This window comes from Dioscorea cayenensis, chromosome 6, assembly GCF_009730915.1.
Source record: "Dioscorea cayenensis subsp. rotundata cultivar TDr96_F1 chromosome 6, TDr96_F1_v2_PseudoChromosome.rev07_lg8_w22 25.fasta, whole genome shotgun sequence".
NCBI lineage: Eukaryota > Viridiplantae > Streptophyta > Magnoliopsida > Dioscoreales > Dioscoreaceae > Dioscorea > Dioscorea cayenensis.
Window position 1 is genome coordinate 20,189,085 of NC_052476.1, and position 20,468 is coordinate 20,209,552.

The 20,468-nt window shown below is 33.1% G+C and overlaps 2 protein-coding genes and 1 long non-coding RNA gene across 3 annotated transcripts; all 3 read left to right on the top strand.

Annotated features, from left to right (window-relative positions):
* Positions 1-9,130: 9,130 nt before the first annotated feature.
* Positions 9,131-10,777, top strand: LOC120263041. Its single transcript, XR_005537028.1, has 3 exons — positions 9,131-9,339; positions 9,996-10,094; positions 10,293-10,777. It is a non-coding gene; the product is annotated as an uncharacterized LOC120263041 (long non-coding RNA).
* A 1,322-nt stretch (positions 10,778-12,099) lies between these two features.
* LOC120262792 (glutaredoxin-C1-like) lies at positions 12,100-12,387 on the top strand. Its single transcript, XM_039270679.1, has one exon. It carries the CDS (start codon positions 12,100-12,102, stop codon positions 12,385-12,387), a length of 288 nt encoding a protein of 95 aa, XP_039126613.1.
* A 1,691-nt stretch (positions 12,388-14,078) lies between these two features.
* On the top strand, positions 14,079-20,123 carry LOC120263243 (acyl-CoA-binding domain-containing protein 6). The gene is made up of 12 exons (XM_039271111.1): positions 14,079-14,120; positions 14,234-14,257; positions 14,304-14,540; positions 16,789-16,863; positions 16,947-17,108; positions 17,186-17,263; positions 18,103-18,207; positions 18,782-18,848; positions 18,989-19,050; positions 19,494-19,633; positions 19,717-19,843; positions 19,938-20,123. The coding sequence occupies exons 1-12, from the start codon at positions 14,079-14,081 to the stop codon at positions 20,121-20,123; spliced, it is 1,305 nt and encodes a 434-aa protein (XP_039127045.1).
* The last annotated feature ends 345 nt before the right edge of the window (positions 20,124-20,468 follow it).

A 20,468-nucleotide genomic window follows, 5' to 3' on the forward strand; every position in this document is an offset into this window, starting at 1 on the left:
AAAGCCTAATAAAAAAATACATTTTATGATTAAATATTCAGCTAAAAAAATATTATTTATTTTATATTATTTTTTTCCAATTATTTATTACTATTATTATGCAAAAATTAGTCTATGTATGTACGTTTGGGGGACATGCTTGTGAAGGCTATATTTTAGAATACTCAGTTTAAAAGAAGAGTTAAGCTATTCATCCCGACCAACTTGCCCGAATTCAACTCCCGAACGATGTGGCCATCCACATGATTTACTTTTCTCTCTCATAATCAGTTTATTTCTCTCTCACTTTAATCTAAAAAAAATAGAAAAAGAAAAAGAGTTACTTGGTCAAAGCCCTCCTCTTCATCTTCATCTCCTTGCACCCATCTTTCCCTCCTCTTCAACAGACGATTCTCGGTGCCCTATTTTCATCTTTCTTGTGCCATCCTCCTCTCCAGGAAGACGATGACTCCTACGACAGTACAAATCCATCCTCTGCAGCCCGCCGTCTACTTTCGGTCTTTCTCTATATAAGCCCTCTTTCTCTCTCTACAATCTCAAGACGACGACATCATCTAGAGCCACCAATCCAACTAACCATTGCAGTTTGGCGCCATCTATTATTACACACCACCCCTACCACCATACCACCATGAACCAATTCTCAAGGTTGTAGGAAGAGTCTACTGTTACAAGTGCTACAATTGGGAGAACCCAAAGAAGTCTTACAAGAAGAAACTATTAGCAGGTGACTGTTTGAAATTTTGTTAATTATAGCATGAATTTATTTAATTTACTTGATTTTTTCCACATTAGAAAAACAAAGAATTTCCTTAATGGTTTGATAAGTAAACATGAAGAGTTAGCAAGTCAAATGACCTGAATATTGTGTTTGGTGTGAGAGTTTCTAATAACTAATCCTACTTTATTTTTCTATGTTAATGATTCATAATTATGTTAACCAAAAGTACTGTGTCCAAATAATTCAATCAATTAGAAACAAAAGCAAAAGTTGTATGGATAGACCTTGGGTTCAATTATATGAGAAAAAGCTAGCATACATCCATATATTTAAAGGAAAAAACCACATGGATGGCTGAGTAAGAGTCTTGGGTCCCATGTATATCTAAACACTCGATTTATGGCTTGCAATACATTTATTTTGGTTATAGGGTCTTAGACTTGTGTTTTCTTTATTAGAAGTTACATTTATATGAATTAGTATGAGTTCTATTCTATGATTGATGTGATTAGCTTGTTTATAATGCTTTATGATTATTATTAACTCCTTTAATTATGTATTGCAAAGATCTCCTTATATTTGGCTAAACTTTATTGAATGCAATAAATTTAATCGAAGTGATTCATTAGCATTAAATGATATAATTAATCCCTTCGTAATTTAATTTGATCATGTTTGTGTATGTATATATGTATGTGTCTAATATGTACCTAGTGCTTCATGCATGCTTGTTATTTATCTAGAATAATATTAACTGATACAAGTTGATGCTATTAAACCAGATGACAGAATTAGAAATTGGGTCTTCTGAAAAGAGGCAAAATGAGATATAAGCTGGGTTTCTAGTTTGGAAATGCTAAACAAAGATAAAGAAAAAATGGTGGTTGTGGAAGATTCAACATGTGAAAGAATTACTCCAAAGGCGGGTGTGGTTTTCAATTCTGAAGAAAAAGTTTATGATTTCTATGTTAAGTATGCACAACAAGAAGGATTTGGTATTACTAAAAGAACTACAAAATCAGGAGATGACGGAAAATTAAAATATTACACACTTGCATGTATACAAGGTGGCAAAAGAACATCTATTGCAAAAGATTCTTTTAACCCTAGGCTATCTACTAAAACAAACTGTCAAGCTAGGTTTAATGTTATTGTTGATAATGATGGACGTTTTACGATATCTCATATCCATTTTAAGCATAATCATGCACTTAGTCCACAAAAATCTCATTTACAAAAATACAACAAAAAAATGGATACATATGTCAAAAGGAGGCTTGAACTAAATGACCAAGCAAGTATAGGTTTGAGCAAAAACTTTCATTCCTTAGCTGTTGAAAGCGGTGGATATGAAAATTTGACATATATAGAAAAAGATTCTCGAAATTATACTACAAGAACAAGGCAATTCAGGCTTGGAGTTGGAGATGTTGAAGCACTTGGGAATTATTTTTCTCGCATGCAAAGGAGAAATCCAAATTTTTTTTCCATTTGATTTATATGGATGAGGAAGGTCGGCTAAGAAATGTATTCTAGGCAGATGCAAGATCTATAGCAGCTCATGAAGCTTTTGGTGATGTCATATCTTTTGACTCAACATACTCAACAAATAAGTATGATATGTTGTTTGCTCCATTTGTTGGGGTAAATCATCATGGACATACCATATTATTTGGATGCGGTCTACTGTCAAAGGAAGATACATAAACCTATGTTTGGTTGTTCAGAACTTAGTTGGAATGCATGTCAGGTAAGGCCCCTAATGCTATAATTACTGATCAGTGCATGCTATTCAAGGTGTAGTTAGGACCGTCTTCCCAAATTCTCATCACCGTCTTTGCCTTTGACATATTATGAAAAAGATAACAAAGAAACTTGGTGGTCTAGTTCATTACAAAGAAATAAAGAAGATTTTGAAGAGTATCGATTATGAGTCAATGAATATTCAAGAATTTGAAAACAATTAGCTGACGATGATCAAGGACTATAACCTTGAAAAAAATGGATGGTTGAATTCTCTGTTCATAAGTCATCATCATTGGGCTCCTATATATGTTAAAGAAGTTTTTTGGGCTGGAATGTCTACTACTCAAAAGAGTGAAAGCATAAATACTTTTTTTGATGGCTATGTCGGTCCAACAACATCCCTAAAACAATTTATGGAGCAATATGATAATGCATTGAAAAGTAAAATTGAGAAGGAAAATAAAGCTAATTTTTCTTTTTTTAACTCTAGTTTTCCGACGCTAACTGATTGCCATTTTGAGAAGAAACTACAAGAAGCATACGCAAATGAAAATTTTAAGTTGTTTTAGGATGAGTTAAGAGGAATGATATATTGCAATCTTGCAATTATCAACTCATGTGAGGCAATATGCACATTTCAATTGCCAGACATCTTCAGAGGAAAAGAATGCGTACTCAGAAAGAAAGTGGTGTTTAATGTCCAACACAATGAGCTTAAATTTGACATCAAATGCTCATGCCATTTATTTGAATTTAGAGGAATTATTTGTAGATATATTTACAAAGTTCTTGTTGAGAAGAATGTGAAGGAGATCCCATCTCGATATATTTTAACTCGTTGGAGAAAGGATATTAAACACCGGCATACTTATGTAAAGAATTGTTATGATGACACACAAACTAGTGAGCAAAAAGTTCGCTACAATAAATTATGTGCTCAATTTTCTAAAGATGCTGAAATTGGAGTTGAATCCAATGAAAAATATAATTTCTTAATGAAATGTGTGGCCAAAGCAGTAGAGGAGCTCATGGATAATGCACACGATTGGCAAAATCACTCAAATCAATTTATTTCACCAATGGTATTGGAGGAAGATCATGAGCATGCGCGATCAAGCAAAATTTTCAACTACAAAGTTTCTAACCCCTTAAAAGGTGCGGAGTAAGGGCCGGCCACCATCAAATAGAAAGAAGTCAAAAGTTGAAGAGATAATTACTAGAAATAAAAAAAAGGTGCTTATATTTTACATCACTCTTTTTTGATTTCATAATTATGTTTGTGATCTAAAACTAATGTTATTGCTTTTAGAAAACTCAAATGAAGGGTCAACCACAAGCTTAAGACAACACACAAGTTGAAATTTGTACTCAAGAAAGTGTGGTAATGTTATGTTATTTAATTTATATTTGTTATGTTATTTAATGTTATTGCATAAAATATTTTAAATATCTTGAATTATGTCCTTTTCTTCTTAGGTGAATTCAAATTCTCTTCCACATGTAGTGAGTATGTCTACTTATATTAACACAAGCACATCAAATTCAATTTCAGGTGAACCCAAATTCTTCTTTAATTTATTAACTTGATTGGCATTCAAGTTCTTAGAATTGTGTTTACTTATCCTACTAATTTTATGATATAGTAGGTTTATGATTCGATGGCAGATTATGGCATAGGGTTTCAAAAGCTTTGTAAAAGCAGGTTCAGGAGGATGATTTTGGTGATGGGGTTTATGGTGTTCAATGTGTGTTTTTCAGATTTTAAAGTTTCTCTTTTTGGTGAAGTTAAGGTTCTTCATTTGGAGAAAAATTGCAAAAGGAAATGTAGGATTTTTGAGTTTCCAAAGTGATAAGGTTGTGTTATAATCCTATGTTTGCAAATGTTTATCTTCAGTTTATAGTTATGCAATTAGAACATAAAAGCTTTGAACTAGTAATGGCAGCTGATGAAGCATGTTTTGTGAGCTAATGTCAGGAATATTTTTTTTATGCATGTCTTGGTGATGATTTTGATTTGTTACTTGCTCTTAAATGATTGCTTAGATGATATGTTGTTCCTGGCAATCTAGATGCTAATGGTTCTTGTATGCATGCAACTTAATTTGTGCTCTAGATTGTAGCCAAGCTTGAATGATTTGTGATTCTACTGTGTGCTAAGACGAAGCAGGAAAAAACTTCATGGTTTGGCAAAGTTGCTTCATTTTTTATTTCCTGCTTTATTGGACAAGTATTCCATTAGAAACAAGTGAACAAAAGGGTGTTCATTACAAGTTTGAAAATAAAACCACAACAAAGTATTCTCTGCATTTTTGGGCAAGTATTCCATTAGAACAATTGAACTGTGTGAATACATATTACAAGTTTGAAAAGAAAATAAGAATAAAGTAGTCTAGCCAGCCAAGTAAACATAAGGGTGTTCATTGCATCAAAGCAAGCATTCAAATGGCAAAATTTTCAAACAACATAACCATCCTATTTTTTGTGGACACCAAAAATAGTTGGTTGCTTCAACCCAAGGAGGATTTCCAAGGAACTTCTCATTCCGCTATCCTCCAAATATGTTGATTTGTAGCTCGTATTGTCGATGGAAATACAAGGTTGAATGCTAACTTACAACCATACAAAACATCCTGTCGTACTTTCTTGAGCATCTACAGAGTGAATCAGGTGTGAAGGTTTCTATTAGCAGGTTCAAATATTCACGATCGTTCTTATTCATGGATTTTGGAACAGATAAAGTGTTGGCAACAAATATGACAAAGTTCACAGACTTACTTTGGCAAACACCAAACCTTGCCACGGTAGTTTTCATCTTTTTACTTGTACTAGCATCATTCAAGTCTCTGTTACAAAAGTACAATAAAAGCACTTTCTATGAAAAGTTCCACAAAATCATTTTATAAGCATGCACAATATCAAGAGACATTACAATACTCATCATCAGTACTCATTGTTTGATTGAAGCTTACAACACAAACACCCAATTTATAAAATCATAATATTGCAACTTGGAATTGCCAAAAAGGAATACTAGAACACTAAAAATCCTACATGCTTGTTTTATTAGCAATCACAATATAAAGAAACAATGCACAGTTCATCACCAACATTTATCATTGGATTGATATTAAGCAGTTTACAACACAATTTATACAATAAAATGGTGCAACTTTAAATTATGAAACGGAAGACACATACACCGTTCATCATCAATTCAATACATAATTTATACAAACAATTGCCGCTGCAACTTTTCATTTAAATACAAAAGAACACTAAAATGGTGCTTATCTAACGACCATCTTACCATGACTCACACCTTATATCACCCACTCTCTAGCAATTTGAAGTTCTCACATGACACCGTTGGCAAACTCAGAAAGTCAAATATTCAAAGACTTGGAATTCCGAGGAATCATGTACTCTTGCAAGAAGAACATCCCTTGAGAACATCTAGGTTATCCAAAAATTCACACAATTTGATTTTCATAACATCAATCTCAAATCAAATTCACGCCATTTGATTCATTGGATAAAAATAAACATGAACCCGAATCAACAAATAGAACATACATAAAACCTGAGCGGAATCAGGGAGGAAATCATCATCCTCAAAAACCCTAGAAATTCATTCACAAGAGAGGTCTTCTAGGAGACTCATGGACCGACGAGAAGCACATCAATGGTCTCTAGGACAACGTAATTGGCGCAGGCGGTGCCGCCAACAAACTCTATCAGTTTCTCGGTTTGAAGCTTTGGAGAACGTCCTTGAGGCATGGAAGGCAACTGGCTTGGTCAGCAAAGGTCTCGGAGGCGTGGAAGAGGTCGAGATAAGCCCAGTGATACCTACCGCCAGAGGTGGCGTCACCAGCACCTTCGCCAAAGGAGGCAGAGGAGTCATCGTTGAAGCTGGCTTGGCTCCCACCGCCCATGGCTGGCTTCGTGAGAGCTTTTCATGTGTGTTGTTGTTTTGACCAGGCAACCTTTGTTTTTTTTTAGATTAAAGTGAGAGAGAAATAAACTGATTAGGAGAGAGAAAAGTAAATCACGTGGATGGCCACGTCATTCGGGAGTTGAATTTGGGTAAGTTGGTTAGGATGAATAACTTAACTCTTAAAAGAAATAATCATGTTTTCACTTAGCAAATCTTGTCACTTTATTCATTTGTATTTAAAATTGATTTTATGTTTTTTTTTTTTTGCTCAGTGAAATTTATAACGCCAAAAAATATAAGCTGGAGGACGGGCCATATAATCCCCACCCACTCAACGACATACCATAGCTCTAATGCGGATGCAATTGTCTATGCTATTATCTTTAGCAATTTTATCCATTGTGTACTTTAAGGTTGCGTTTGGTACATGGGAAAGTTTGTTACTTTCCTAGGAAAGTAACACATGGAAATGACTCTACCATGGCAGAGTGTTTTTGTTGGAAAATAATTTTACCATGGGAACCAAAATCCATTAATTTGATGAAAAGTCATTCTCTCACATTTTGGTGGGAAAGTTTGTTTACCATATTTATTGAAAGTTAACAAATTTTGTGGACCAAAAATACCCTCAACCATTTTCTAAAATTATTGAACTATTTTATAAAATACTATTTTATTATTATTATTATTATTATTATTATTATTATTATTATTATTATTATTATAAAGCTAACCTAGAAGCCGGGGTTAGCATCACTCTAAAAAGAATGAACTACTTATTATAGAGCTTTTTCACTTACTGAACCAGTTATCCACGTATTAAATTAAGTTTTCACTCAATATAACATGTTTCTATTTTTTTTAATTATAAACCACTTATTATAGGGTTTTTTTTTCACTTACTAAACTAGCTATCCATGTATTATATTAAGTTTTCACTTAATATAATATGTTTCAATTTTTTTTAAAATTTTCTTTTATAGTAACCACTTCCAAATCCTCCAAATAATCAAAGCACAAATGGTTAATCTAAATGTTTGTGTGCTAATGAGTTTGCTAATGTGCATACAAGGTTAATTTATTATTATTTTGATATTAAAAATTGATTGACGAGTTGTTTATATGTATAATAACACAAGGGCATTTATGTTATTTTAGACAAAAAAATTCCCAAGAATATCTTCCCATACCAAACACATAAATATTAAAAAAATACTTAATAATTTTTAAAATATTTTATTATTATTTTAAAACATTTTATTTATAAAATACTATTATTATTATTATTACTACTACTACTACTACTACTAGTGTTATGCCCATGCTATGCATGGGAGAAATGAACGCAATAAATGATGTTAATAATATTGTTTGCACCAAAGACATAATTAACCTTGAAAGTTAATTTATTCAAGCTTTGGAAAACAACAAATTTAATCTAAATTTTAAAAATTTGTTTATTGGGTTTTCCATTATTGACCCATTGAATGATTCTCCAATTCCTTTTAAAAACTCTTTTAAAGACCAAATTAGGAGTTAAAAAACCCCTAAGCTATTAACATGGTTCAAATATGGATTGAAATTGTTGTTTATATAGTAGAGTGAATAATGAATATGTTATATACATGTGAGTGTATATGTCACACCCACCCCTTCTATCGAGGTAAATGTGACACCCATCAGTTAAAATCTCCATTTTAACTGGAGAATTGACACCCTTTTTTAAAATACAATCAGACTTACAAACATGACTGCCAACTTTACACCGAAGTTCAAATACATAAATACAACAAATATAATTACTCCAATTTGAGGGTACAACCACTACAAGATCAAGATACCAACAAATAGAAAGAAAGGGGACCCATTGCAATCTTGGACTTAACCCTGAATAGCTCTATACTCGAACAGGTGATCTACTAGGGTCCTGCTCCTACAACTACATCACATTCAGTTGGTCGATAATGGCTCAATAATTTTAAATAATTAACTGTAGCATACCTAAAGTATATAAAGATCGATTTCCACAAATAGCTTCCAAACTTTCACAAATACCATAATTTTATCAAAATACAACTTTAAAGAGCTTTTGGAACATAAATTCATCACAAATCAACATCAAACAACTTTAAAGAGCTTTTGGAACATAAATTCATTACAAATCAACATCAAACAACTTTAAAGAGCTTTTGGAACAATATTACTTTCCCGTCAATTTAATCAAACTTTCCAATGTATACTAAACAAAGGAATTTTATTTTCTCAGAAATTACTTTCCCATCAATTACTTTTACATCAATCAAATTCCATCAAACATTCTCATGATAAAGCACCAAACGCAACCTAAATATCCTGGTAATTCAACTTTTAGTAGTTTTAGTTTTTTTTTCTATTCTATTGTTTTTTTATTGCTAAACTATTTTATTTTCTACTTTTTAATATAATTTGAATGTCTTATTAGTGATTATTTTAAAAAAACCATAGATGTGTAAGTTTAAAATACATCATAAATCCACCCATTCTTTATTGGCAAATATATTGAAAGAGCTTTCAAAGAAGATGATGCTTCAATTAATTAATACACACTAGCATACGATTGAGATTGTAATATCTGCCATCAAAGTTGACTGAGTTTGATTGGAACTTTGGAAACCCCTCAAGCCTTCCCCACATGTAGGCCAACGTCCTTGGATTTTGGATCTTGTCGGCCTGGTGAAACATCTGTTGAACTGCAATAATTGAAGCTTTGTGGCTTCATTATGGCTAAATTAAATAATTTAGCTAGTATCTTTTCATTCTTTGAGTATTTGAGAGGAGGCAGCAAGCTTAGGAAAAACAACAACCTTTCTCTTGGAGTTTTAACGACCGAAGAAAGCAGCATCTCAATTCTTTTGGAAGCTCGGTGACTGAAGACAACTCTTCACCGGCAAGCTTAGAGGTAGGCTTGCTCTTGTAGAAAATTCTGGTTTCATGCCTAAGCTGGTAACCATGGTTCTTGTTTACTCCTCCATGTTTTAGAACTTAATTCTGGTTTTGTCAAAGCTTTGCTCAAATCTTTGGGCAACGGTGGCAGTAATGTTTGGTTGATTTTTATTGGCAACATGAAATAAACTTATGTGTCTTGTTTTAATGGTGTTTGAAGCATGATGGTAATTATGTTTATCATCTTGGTTTGTTATAATTATGTATGCATGTTTGTAACCTTAAAACTATGAACCTGCAGCCTTGGTGTGATTCTTTTTGTATTTGCAAATACTTTTGTAAGCATGATCATGTAAACATGCTTTTTAGTTTACTTTTTATATATGTATAAATAAAGTATGCATGAGATCTTAAATCATGTTTATTATTTAGTGTGATTAAGTTAATGCTGAGGTTTAAGTGAGTGGTTGTTAAGAAAATTATAATATTACCTAATTTTCTGAAATTTTTTCCTTCTGGATTTTATCTGCTTTAATATATTTTTAAGTTCTGATTATTGGATTTGTATTCTTGAATATTTGGTTGTTGATTGATTTACCCTCTTCAAGCCTTGAGTTATGATCAGTTAGGGTTTAATCCTTGGGTTGAGAGTTAATTTTTTTCTTACCATAGGATCTTTTCATTAGAGTGACCCTAGCTTCAGGCCTTGAGTTTTAGTTGAGGATTAGATCAGGCAGCATCTGAGGAACCCAACTTTGTAGCTTGAGCCAGGTAAGCTCTCGCACTCATAGCTCTGAGTTTCTGGTGTACAATTAGAAATTTATTTAATTGTGAAATTCTGGTATTAATCCTGTTGATATTGCCATTATTATTCTGTTATTTGTCATTTATTTATTTATTTATTTCAATTATATTGTAAATTGGTTTTCTGTATTTTATTGTCTGTATTCTATATTTCTATGGTTTTAGTACATCTCCAATTACTCGCAAATTGCCCAGCTAGGAGGAGTAAGTCTTAGCTATATGCACATGTATTATGTAGTAGCGCTACCGGACATGTGTGTCCGTTCCGACTGCGGTCGAAGATCCGGCTTTGGCTATTGATATTCTGTCTGTTCCGACTTCATAGTCGAAGATCCATGCCTCGAGCTGTTGATTTTGTTTATTAGTCAAGGAGATGTACACTTCTGGTTTTCACGTATTTTTTGTATTCTGATCATTTTTGTATTCTGTATATTTTCTTAAATTCTGTATGTTATATTATTATTTATGCAATTATCTTGCATTCTTTTTTTATGTCTTGTTGAAATAACTGAACTTTGAGGTTGTAGATCTTGTAGTGTATTTCTTATGTGAGCAAGATTTGTATTCTATCTGTACGTAGTTTGGTTTTCAAACTGTTAAGTGTGGCACATTGTATTTCTGTATGGCTATTAAAACCCAAACTTGAAATATGTCTGATTACTGTTATTTTCGTCTGTATTATTGTTCCTTCTTTGTATGTTGGTGTTGACTCTGACCAGGTCTGAAATCTGAGATCTTGCACTCGGTGGGGGCCCAACCCTGTTGGGTGCGGCCGGTCTGTCACTGGGTCCGGCTTTGGGGCAGAGCGTGACAGAGATTAAGATTGGCTTGGGTAAAAAATGAATTGATAAATACATAAAGATGGCATCCAAATATTGTAACTAAATAAATACTAAAGATCTAGTAATTTTTTTGTTGCAATATAAAAGCATAGAATGATTCTAATTATATTGAAAAACTACAATAAAAAAGAAATATTTTTAAATCAATTTTATTAGTATAATCTTTTAAAATAAACTAAAATCATTTAAAAATATTATGTGACACTAATTTCTTCAACCGAGAATACAATGCTATTTAAATCACTTATTTTGCCACGTTGTTATTTCCTTATTGACTTGATAGTTGATAATTATATATGATATGATGCATATGAATATATGATCTCATGAATATTATTCTACATTTAAAAAGAGAAATAAAAGAGAGGAATATATATATATATAATAAATGCTAGGTTGCTTTATTTGATTTTTAAGCATTGACATAAGTTTAACATGTTAAATATGAACATATAAATATTTAATTGAGATCATAAAACCGGTTTCAAAACTTTAACTGAAATATTTTTAGGCTTAATTAAATGCAAGTTTAATATCTTGACTTCATTGTCATTTTACATGTGTGAGTATCTTATTAGATTTTCTCATGAATATTTTATGTTGAAAGAGAAGAATATTGAATAAAGACTATTGTCTTTTTGAAGTTTAGCCATACGTTTAGCATGTCCATTTATTTAATATATACATATATAATGTAACAAATTAATATGTTGTATTTTTAGTTGTAACATCGGTTTTAAATTTAATGGATTTAATCTCCAATAAAACTCAAAATTATATAACTCTCGTTAATAAATTTTTTTTCTTATAAAGTGAAATTACACAATTATTTTCAAAATAAAAAATAAAAAATAAAAATGACATAGATTGTCCATAAATTAGCTTACGTATGATAATCATCTTTAAAGACTAACAACTCAATTGTTTTCATGCATGCGTCTCACGGTGAGCGAGTCAAAAGAATAAAAAGTATGGTGACATTGAGAATAAGTATAATTCTTTAAATATTTTATAAGGATGTTTATACCACCTTTGCATGGCTATATAAACAAAACCTACTATCACTTCATCTTTAACATCAAAACCCTAACCCTAAATAAATCTAGAGACCGAAACCCTAATTTTGAAGGATGGACATTGTGACAAGTTTGGCGTCCCAAAGAGCGGTGGTAATATTTAGCAAGAGTTCATGCTACATGTGCTACACTGTTAAGAGGTTGTTTGCCGATCTTGGTGTCAATGTTAGTGTTCATGAGCTTGATCAGTACCCTAATGGCAAAGAAATAGAGAGAGCACTGATCAATCTGCTTCCCAAGAGTTCATCGGTTCCTGCTGTGTTTATTGGTGGTAAATTTATTGGACATATTGACAAAGTTATGTCTTTGCATCTCAGCGGTGATTTGATGATACTGCTTTGAAATGCAGGTGCTATTTGGCTTTGATATCACGAGTTTGAGTTTTTATTTATAAATATAATAATTAAAAATATATTGAGCTTTGTTATATCATTATATAGTGGCTTGTCCAAATTATCAAAATATATATAGATATATCTCGTTGTGATAAGAAAGACTTTGTATTTCAATGGCTACTTAGTCATGTTGTAATAAGATGCATATTAGACTTTAAAAAAATCTATTAATAAAACCAAAACAAAATTTAAAATATATATAAATAAAAATGAGTAAGTACTTCATTGCTCAAACACATATATACACACTCGCGCATACACACACATATATGAATAAATAATATTTATGCATATAACCATGAAACACACAGGTTGTGTATTTACACACCTCTTGGTCATTTTATCATTTATTTTTTTATATTTAATTAAATTGAAAACACATACACATATTATTTTTTGTGAATGTAATTCAGTGGTGAATTAGTGGAACTTACTAAGAAAGTTATATCTTTGCATGTCAATGGTGGTTTGATGATATCATTTGTGATGCATGCATTATTTAGCTCTAATATTACACGTTTAAGTTTTATTTATAAAATACAGACATTGTTCCACTTACTAAGAAAGTTATATCTTTGCATGTCAATGGTGGTTTAGGGCATGTTTGGGTTGGTTTTTTTAAAGCCCAGAAGCGCTTTTTTATAAGTTAAGCACTTCTAGGCTTTGAAAATTATGTTTGTATTAACTTTTTGGTAAAAGCTGAAGCTGTAAAAAAAATTTAGAAGCTGTTGAGGAGGTGCTTTTCTCAAAAGCACTTTTTAGAAGCTCTTTTATGGATTGTAAGATTACTAAAATACCCATGTCCTTTTATAAAATTTCCCCACCCTTCATAGCCTTGACTTCTCCAATGTAATTATAATTAATATAATAATAATTGTAATTATAATTAATATCATAATATATTAATTTATTATTATTTTTATTATTAGTGCTTTCATTATAATTAATATCAATGTCTAATAGTAACTTAATGAAAACTCTATGAATGTCTATTTTAGTAATTTGCCACCTCTAAAAGCCCTTTTAAAAATCCCCATCCAAACAACTTTACATATATAAAAGTGCTTTTGTTTTAAGTTATCCAAACATAAAATACTCAAAAGCACTTAACTTACTCTTAAAAGCACTTTTAAAAAAAGTGCTTCTACAAATTAAAAAAAAAAAAAAGCTCTTTTTACAAAAGCTAACCCAAACAAGGCCTTAATGATATCATTTGTGATGCATGCATTATTTAGCTCTAATATTACACGCTTAAGTTTTATTTATAAATACAAGCACTGTTATTCCTGATTTTAGGTCGTATCTCATGTTTAAAAAATGTTCGAGTTTTGTTATTTTGAAAAGATGAAAACTTAGGGTTTCACTTACCTTCACAAGTACTAAAGAGAATGGATAATCTCCCTTACCTTCACAAGTACTACAAAGAATGGATAATCTGCTATAAAATTGAGAAAGCAAACAAAAAATAAATAAATAAAAACCATACCAAAGTGGAGGGAAAAGAAATAATCAACTTCTTATTCACTTCTTTTTTTATCATATGCATCTCATATGTTATTACAAAGCCTAGGCTAAGAGGAATATGAAAAGTCACATCTATTAAACTTCCTCATAAATGTGGAAGATGAAGAGACGAAGATGAAAAGTCATAGGAGTTTTAGGAGTTTAGAAGATGAAGAGGTTTGGGAGGTTGGGAGTTTGAGAGATGAAGAGATATACATTAAGGCCTTGTTTGGATAACCCAATATTATGCCATAATTTGTACATTATGTCATAATATAATATTTTGACAGGATTATGGCATAATGGGTGTTTGGGTATCTATTTCACACTGCACAATTATGGCATAAAAAAATATTCCAGTCAGAACTAGTGAGAGTAACTGTGTTTGGGTTTCTCTCATTCTCTCTCTCACCGTCTCCTCTTCTTCAACGATCTTGGTTGCGTCGCATCTCCCGGTACCGTTGCTCTGTCCATCGTCTACCTCTCCACCGCCTCTTCACTGGCGTCGTCTTCTCCCCGGTCATCTTCCATTGTCTTGGCCCCGTTTTTGCCTCCTCCTCCACCGGAGCAGCAGCCCCACCTTCTCCTCCACCAGAGGTCTGTATAATTTTAAACAACTAGTCTTGTTGATATAGAGAAGATGGCCTTGTACTTCTCAATCCATTTATAAATTCATTTGTTACCCCATTCACTGGTCTCCATTGCCATTCTTCTCCATCTCCTCACTCCACAGGTACGTTCCTTGTATTATGTTTTTGTTCTTGATCTGCATTTGTCTCAGAAGATGTCAATATGTTAGTTTAGTTCTTTGTTGCTTATGTTGGTTTTAGATCTTGTAAGAAATATGGATGCTTTTTTTTCTGTAAAAATTCAGGAAACAGAAGGAATCAATTTCAGTAATTTATGTTATCTTGTTCATGAACTGCTTGTGATCAAATTAACTTTGTTGCTACACTCAACGAGATCTGACAAAGCACTGCATTTGCACATTCTAAATCTTCAGTAATTATTTTTAGCAGATCAAAAGAGTTTTGAATCAATGGCATTATATAGCAACAATGCTAGTAGTGACCACACTGTTAATTGTTTCGGGACCGTTAACCATGGCTAAAACTGCGAAACTCTACCCCCAGCATCGTCTCCTGGCCCGGAGTTTGTTAACCTTACTGAAACTTCTCACCAATGCCGGCCCTTTCCATACGTTCCTCTAGTATTTGACTCAGACTCAAGTCCTGCAAACATTCCAAGACCAAAGCTAACAATACAATTATGTAGGAAGTTCAAAAATATGGCATAATTTTATTATGTAGGAAGTTCAAGTGATTATTACAGAAATTATGACATATTTTTCACTTTAATTAATGTTTCATAGCATAATCTACTTTTCTGCATTTATTTTCCATATGCAATTTTTACTTTTTGCTATGTTTTACATATCTTGTCAATCTTCTATTCAATTTTGATTCAATGGTATCATCTTATATATTTTTCCCCCTTATTTTATTGTTCCTTCGATAGAATGACAGTATATAAATACTTTTTTAATTTCATTATCGCTGCAATGCCATTTTATCTGTTTTTAATAAAACTATGTTTTATCTAGTTTATAAAAAATGAAAATATAAATTTAAAAAATATAAATATAAATGAAGAACTACATAATTACAGTCATATCTATATCCATATATATATATATACACACACACACATTGAGAGACTTATTAAATAATATTTTTGTTATATTTAATTAAAATTGAGATGAACAAATAATAATATATACACAAGCAAGATTTTTCATGAATGTATCTACACAAGCGCATATTTTTATAGGCGCATAAATATAAATTTTTCATTTTAATTTTTTTTTTTTTGAGGTAGGGCAATAAGCGCCAATCCTCAGGGGCGTATGTGGGCGGGGGAATTGCCACAACGTCCTCACCCTCTTGAAACTGGGGAGCGTGGTCAGGGGGAATTGAACTCACGTCTCCTCCAACGAGGGGACCCGGGATACCAATAGGCTACAAGCCCTTTGATTCATTTTAATTTTTATATCTTCAAAAAAATTTTTAACTCACACTAAAAATAAATGTAATATCCATTTATAAATCATCATAATATAAATTTTAAAATTTTTTTTAAAAAAATCATAATTACATGCAACCAATCACAAGCCATTTGCCTCGGGATACACACCAAATCTCTCTGATCCCAATCCAACGGCTCTGCAGGCCTTTTTATTTTGTGACAGCGAAAAGAACAAAAAAGTCGCCCAAAAAAAAAGTACACAAGCAAATCATGTGACTCCCCCTTTTTCACCATCTATCGTTCAGTAAAACCGACCTGAAACCCGACCAATACCATCCTCACCGTCCGTTCCCATCAACATCCAAATCTCCGTAAACTGCTCTATAAAGTCTCTTTTTTGGGTTTTTTTTTCCAAAAAAAAACATTAGAACTTGTTTATTTTGTCCGACTCTTGAAACCCAAGCCCACTGCTGAATCAGACCTTACATTGTGACCTCACACTTTATCGAATAATGATACGCCACGTAAGCAGTAAAATCTTTGAGTTAAATATCAGAGTTCTAATAGCCACGTAATCCAAATCAAAACCACTAACATTATTAGCTCGAGAGTGAGAGAGAGAGAGAGAGAGTGTGATGGAGATAACTTGAGCTTCGTCTCCACTGAAACCCTAGAGCTTGGATTTCTCCATTGATGTCCAAGATGTTTGGATTCTCGCGTAGGAGGATGAAGCTTGGAAGGTGAGCTGTCTTTTCTCTGGATTTTGATGTATTTCTTGAAGAATGTGGTTGAATTTTTGGGGTTGTGATGTTTAGGTTGAAGGTGCAGCTCGGGGATCCGGCGCAGGGAGGGCGGAGCCCGGCAAGGCCCGGGCCGTAGACTCAGCCAGTCCAATGTGAGCTTCTTTTTTGATGATTTTATGTGTTTTCTTGATTTTTTTTAGCAGGATTTATGGTTTTTGTGTTGATTTCTTGGTAGTCGGAGAATGCGGTGTCGCTGTCGGCGAGCGGGCTTTCCGATGATCTTAGCTGCCAGTGCGCGCCGGCTGCCGCCTTGGATCTTGATAAGTTTGGGCCTGGGAGTCTCGAGAACTGGGCGGTTTTGTCGATCGATGGCGAGAGACCGACTCCTCGCTCTCATGTATTGCAATGCTGTTCTCTTTGTGGTCTTAGTTTTTTATAACGGTAACGATTGTTTCATTGTTATCTCTCGTGTAGCATGCCGCAACGGTGGTCGGAAGCAAGATGGTCGTTGTGGGCGGTGAGTCTGGGAAGGGATTGTTAGATGATACATTGGTAATGAAATCTCTGTTGTTGAGATTTTTTTCTCAAGTTTTTTTTTTCTCTCTCTCTCTTGGTAAAAAAAAAACCTGTTTGGATTTGTTATATGATGCATTGGTAATTAAATCTTTGCTCTTGAGTTTTTTCTTTCCAATTATTTTTTCTTTTTCTCTGAGTAGACCCTTTTTGAATTTGTTAAATGATACATTTGTGGTGGAGTTTCTGTTCTTGGGTTTCCCCCCCTTTTTTTTCTCCCTGTTTGGACTTTTTAGATGATACATTCTTAATGGAATCCCTGATCTTGAGAATTTTATCTATCCATTTTCTTCTTGTTTTTCTTGTTCTCTTAGTAAACTGAGTTCGGACATGTTCTTTTGGTAAATCTTGTTCAAACTTGTTCCATAACACATTGGTATTGGAATCTCTGTCTTCTTCTGCTTCTTCTTCTTTTCTCTTAGTAAACCATGGTTGAACTTGTCAGATGCTGCAGTGGTGATCGAATCTCTGTTCTTAATTTTCTATTATTGTATTTCTTATTCCTTTTGATCGTTGTAAACAGGTTTTGGATTTGATTCTGCCATAAATTGGTAGTAGAATCTTTGTTCTTGGTTTTTCTTTTCTTGTATTTTCTTATTCTCTTAGTGAGCACTGTTTGGACTTGTTAGATGGCACAACTTGGTAAGATAATCATTAGTCTTGATTTTTCTTCCTTATGATTTTTTGCTTTCTTGGTACATACTCTTTGGACTTGCTAGACATACATCAGATGTGAAATTTTGTTTTTGATTTTCTTTCTTATTCTTGCTTATGTTGTTTTGTTTGTTGATGCAGTTTGTATCTGCTTGTGTTTTCAGATACTTAACATGGAGAAGCTTGCATGGGTAGTTGCATCACCAAAAGCTTATTTATCGCCAAATGGGGTGCCATCAAATATCCCTGCTTGCAAGGGTCATTGTCTCGTAAGCCTTGTTCACATCCGAGTTGGCTTTTATTTTGAGTCCCATCTAGGTAAATAGGGTGATGAATTATTTTCTTGTATGAAGTATCCAGTAAAGGTTCTGCAAAATTCAATTTTATTCATATCTACTTGTACTTTGTCCTATGTGGTAACGGAGTATCTCATAATTACTTAAAGGAAATTCTGTGGCAGATTGAACAAAGCAGACAGGTATTTGGTTGTCCTTTTTGTTTTTGGTGAAATTTTCTAATAGATTAGAAGCCAACACAAGGGGCTAGGAAAGAAATAGACGGGGAAGAAATTGAGTGGTATATTATTTATGTGAATAGTATGAGTCAATTTCTGGATCACCTGCCTGTTTCCTCTTGGCTGAAGGGCAAAAAGCACCCAGGCCACCTGAATTTTATGAGCCACTCTTCATGCCATTGATTAAAGCTGTTAATTATGATGTACTTGTACAATGCTATTGTGCTGAATCTCACTAGTCCTTGTGCCGCTGAAATCCATTCTGAAGTGTGACCTCATTTTACAATGCCCAAAGGTTGTCAAGTGTATGAATATATATTGTGATGCAGGTCTCTTGGGGGAAAATGGTGCTTCTGATTGGGGGGAAAACTGATCCAGTGAGTGACAGAGTACAAGGTTGGAACCCTCCATCTATATGTGTGTGTGTGTGTGTGTGTGTGTTTTGAGAAGGCTATATAATCTAATAGGTAATTGCAAGTTCTTATATTCAAATTCAGGTCTTTGTTAACATTTTATGTCTTTTTATTCGTCTGTAGTTTGGTCCTTTGATGTTGAATCTGAGTGCTGGTCGAGCATTGAAGCAAAGGGAGACATTCCGGTACTGCCGTTAACTTGCAAATATATACCTTATTTGTAGATGTAGATTAACACCAAATTTCGTCATGATTGTCTTCATTATTAAATTTAGCATGCATTCTATTACTTAATCGGTAATATTTCTGTGAAGGTCTAAATATTTTCCACATGTAAACTATATTTGATTTTGTGAGAGAAATTATTCAATAGATCGTTATATCTGTTTTTCGTGCTTTGTTAATTTTGTGAGAGTTAATTTAATCTAATATGTTTTTATTTGTTAGGTCTTAATAGATTGACCCATTTGCTTCTCTTTTAGCTCTAATAATTTCATAATCTTCACACAAAAACCTTGGGAGTTTTTCTCCAATTTGTCTGCATGTTGGATTTGGAATCAGTAGTAAAGAAGTTAAGGACTGAATGCTCTGTTGTGTGATTCTAGATTCTTAACTTCTTATAATTCAGGCTGCTCGCAGTGGCCATACTGTTATAAGAGCTGGTCCTGTTCTAATCCTTTTTGGTGGAGAAGATTCAAAGGGAAGAAAATTAAATGATCTCCATATGTTTGACCTTAAGTCTTTAACATGGCTTCCTTTGCATTATACGTAAGTTATCTTCCTTGTAATTTCAAGCTGCTGTAGATTTTGTGAAATATATGTCATAGCACTAACAACATTCTGTTACACAGAGGAACAGGGCCGAGTCCAAGGTCAAACCATGCAGCTGCTCTTTATGATGATCGGATTCTTCTTGTTTTTGGAGGGCAAGCAAAGTCAAAGATTCTGAATGACCTTTATTCACTTGATTTTGAAACGGTGTGAGGCCTTAACCTTTGTGCTTGCTAATTTTTTATGCTTTTGAGAAATTTGTTGGTGCGAAGATATCTGAGATGATCATTCTTCTTTCAAGATGGTATGGTCAAGGATAAAGGTTAAGGGTCATCATCCATCACCTAGGGCAGGCTGCTGTGGTGCTCTTTGTGGAACCAAATGGTATATTGCTGGTGGTGGAAGCAAGAAAAAACGTACGCATGAACTATTGAATAGAGTATGCACTGCAATATTCATAATTTGCATATTTAATTTCCTTAATTAAAAATTGAGTGGCTGTCCTGTTTTTTTCCTTTTTCTCTTTTTTGCTTCTAAACTTAGATGTGAAGATTCCAGATGATGATGAAAATGTTAATTATAAACTAAGAGTAGTTTAAATTCAAAGTTAGTTAGAAGGTAATATTCATTATGATTTGTTATGCATACCAGAAATTCAGAAAGCACTAATATAGAGGGTAAAGTGATTTAGTTTGACAGGGTAGAAAGGAAGGGGGAAGTCAAAGAAAAATAAATTGATGGAGTCACGTATGCACAAAGGATGTAATATATCACATGTGCTAGGATGGTTTTCCCCCCATTTAGTTCACACACACGTCATAACAATTTTCTT

Bases quoted from the DNA above. Each gene is read 5' to 3' on its own strand.
- LOC120263243 (XM_039271111.1), top strand. From the start codon at position 14,079: ATGAAAAGTCATAGGAGTTTTAGGAGTTTAGAAGATGAAGAG. The intron at 19,634-19,716 runs GTAAGTTATCTT...TCTGTTACACAG, and splicing joins TGGCTTCCTTTGCATTATAC to AGGAACAGGGCCGAGTCCAA. The intron at 19,844-19,937 runs GTGTGAGGCCTT...TCTTCTTTCAAG, and splicing joins ATTCACTTGATTTTGAAACG to ATGGTATGGTCAAGGATAAA.
- LOC120262792 (XM_039270679.1), top strand. From the start codon at position 12,100: ATGGACATTGTGACAAGTTTGGCGTCCCAAAGAGCGGTGGTAATATTT.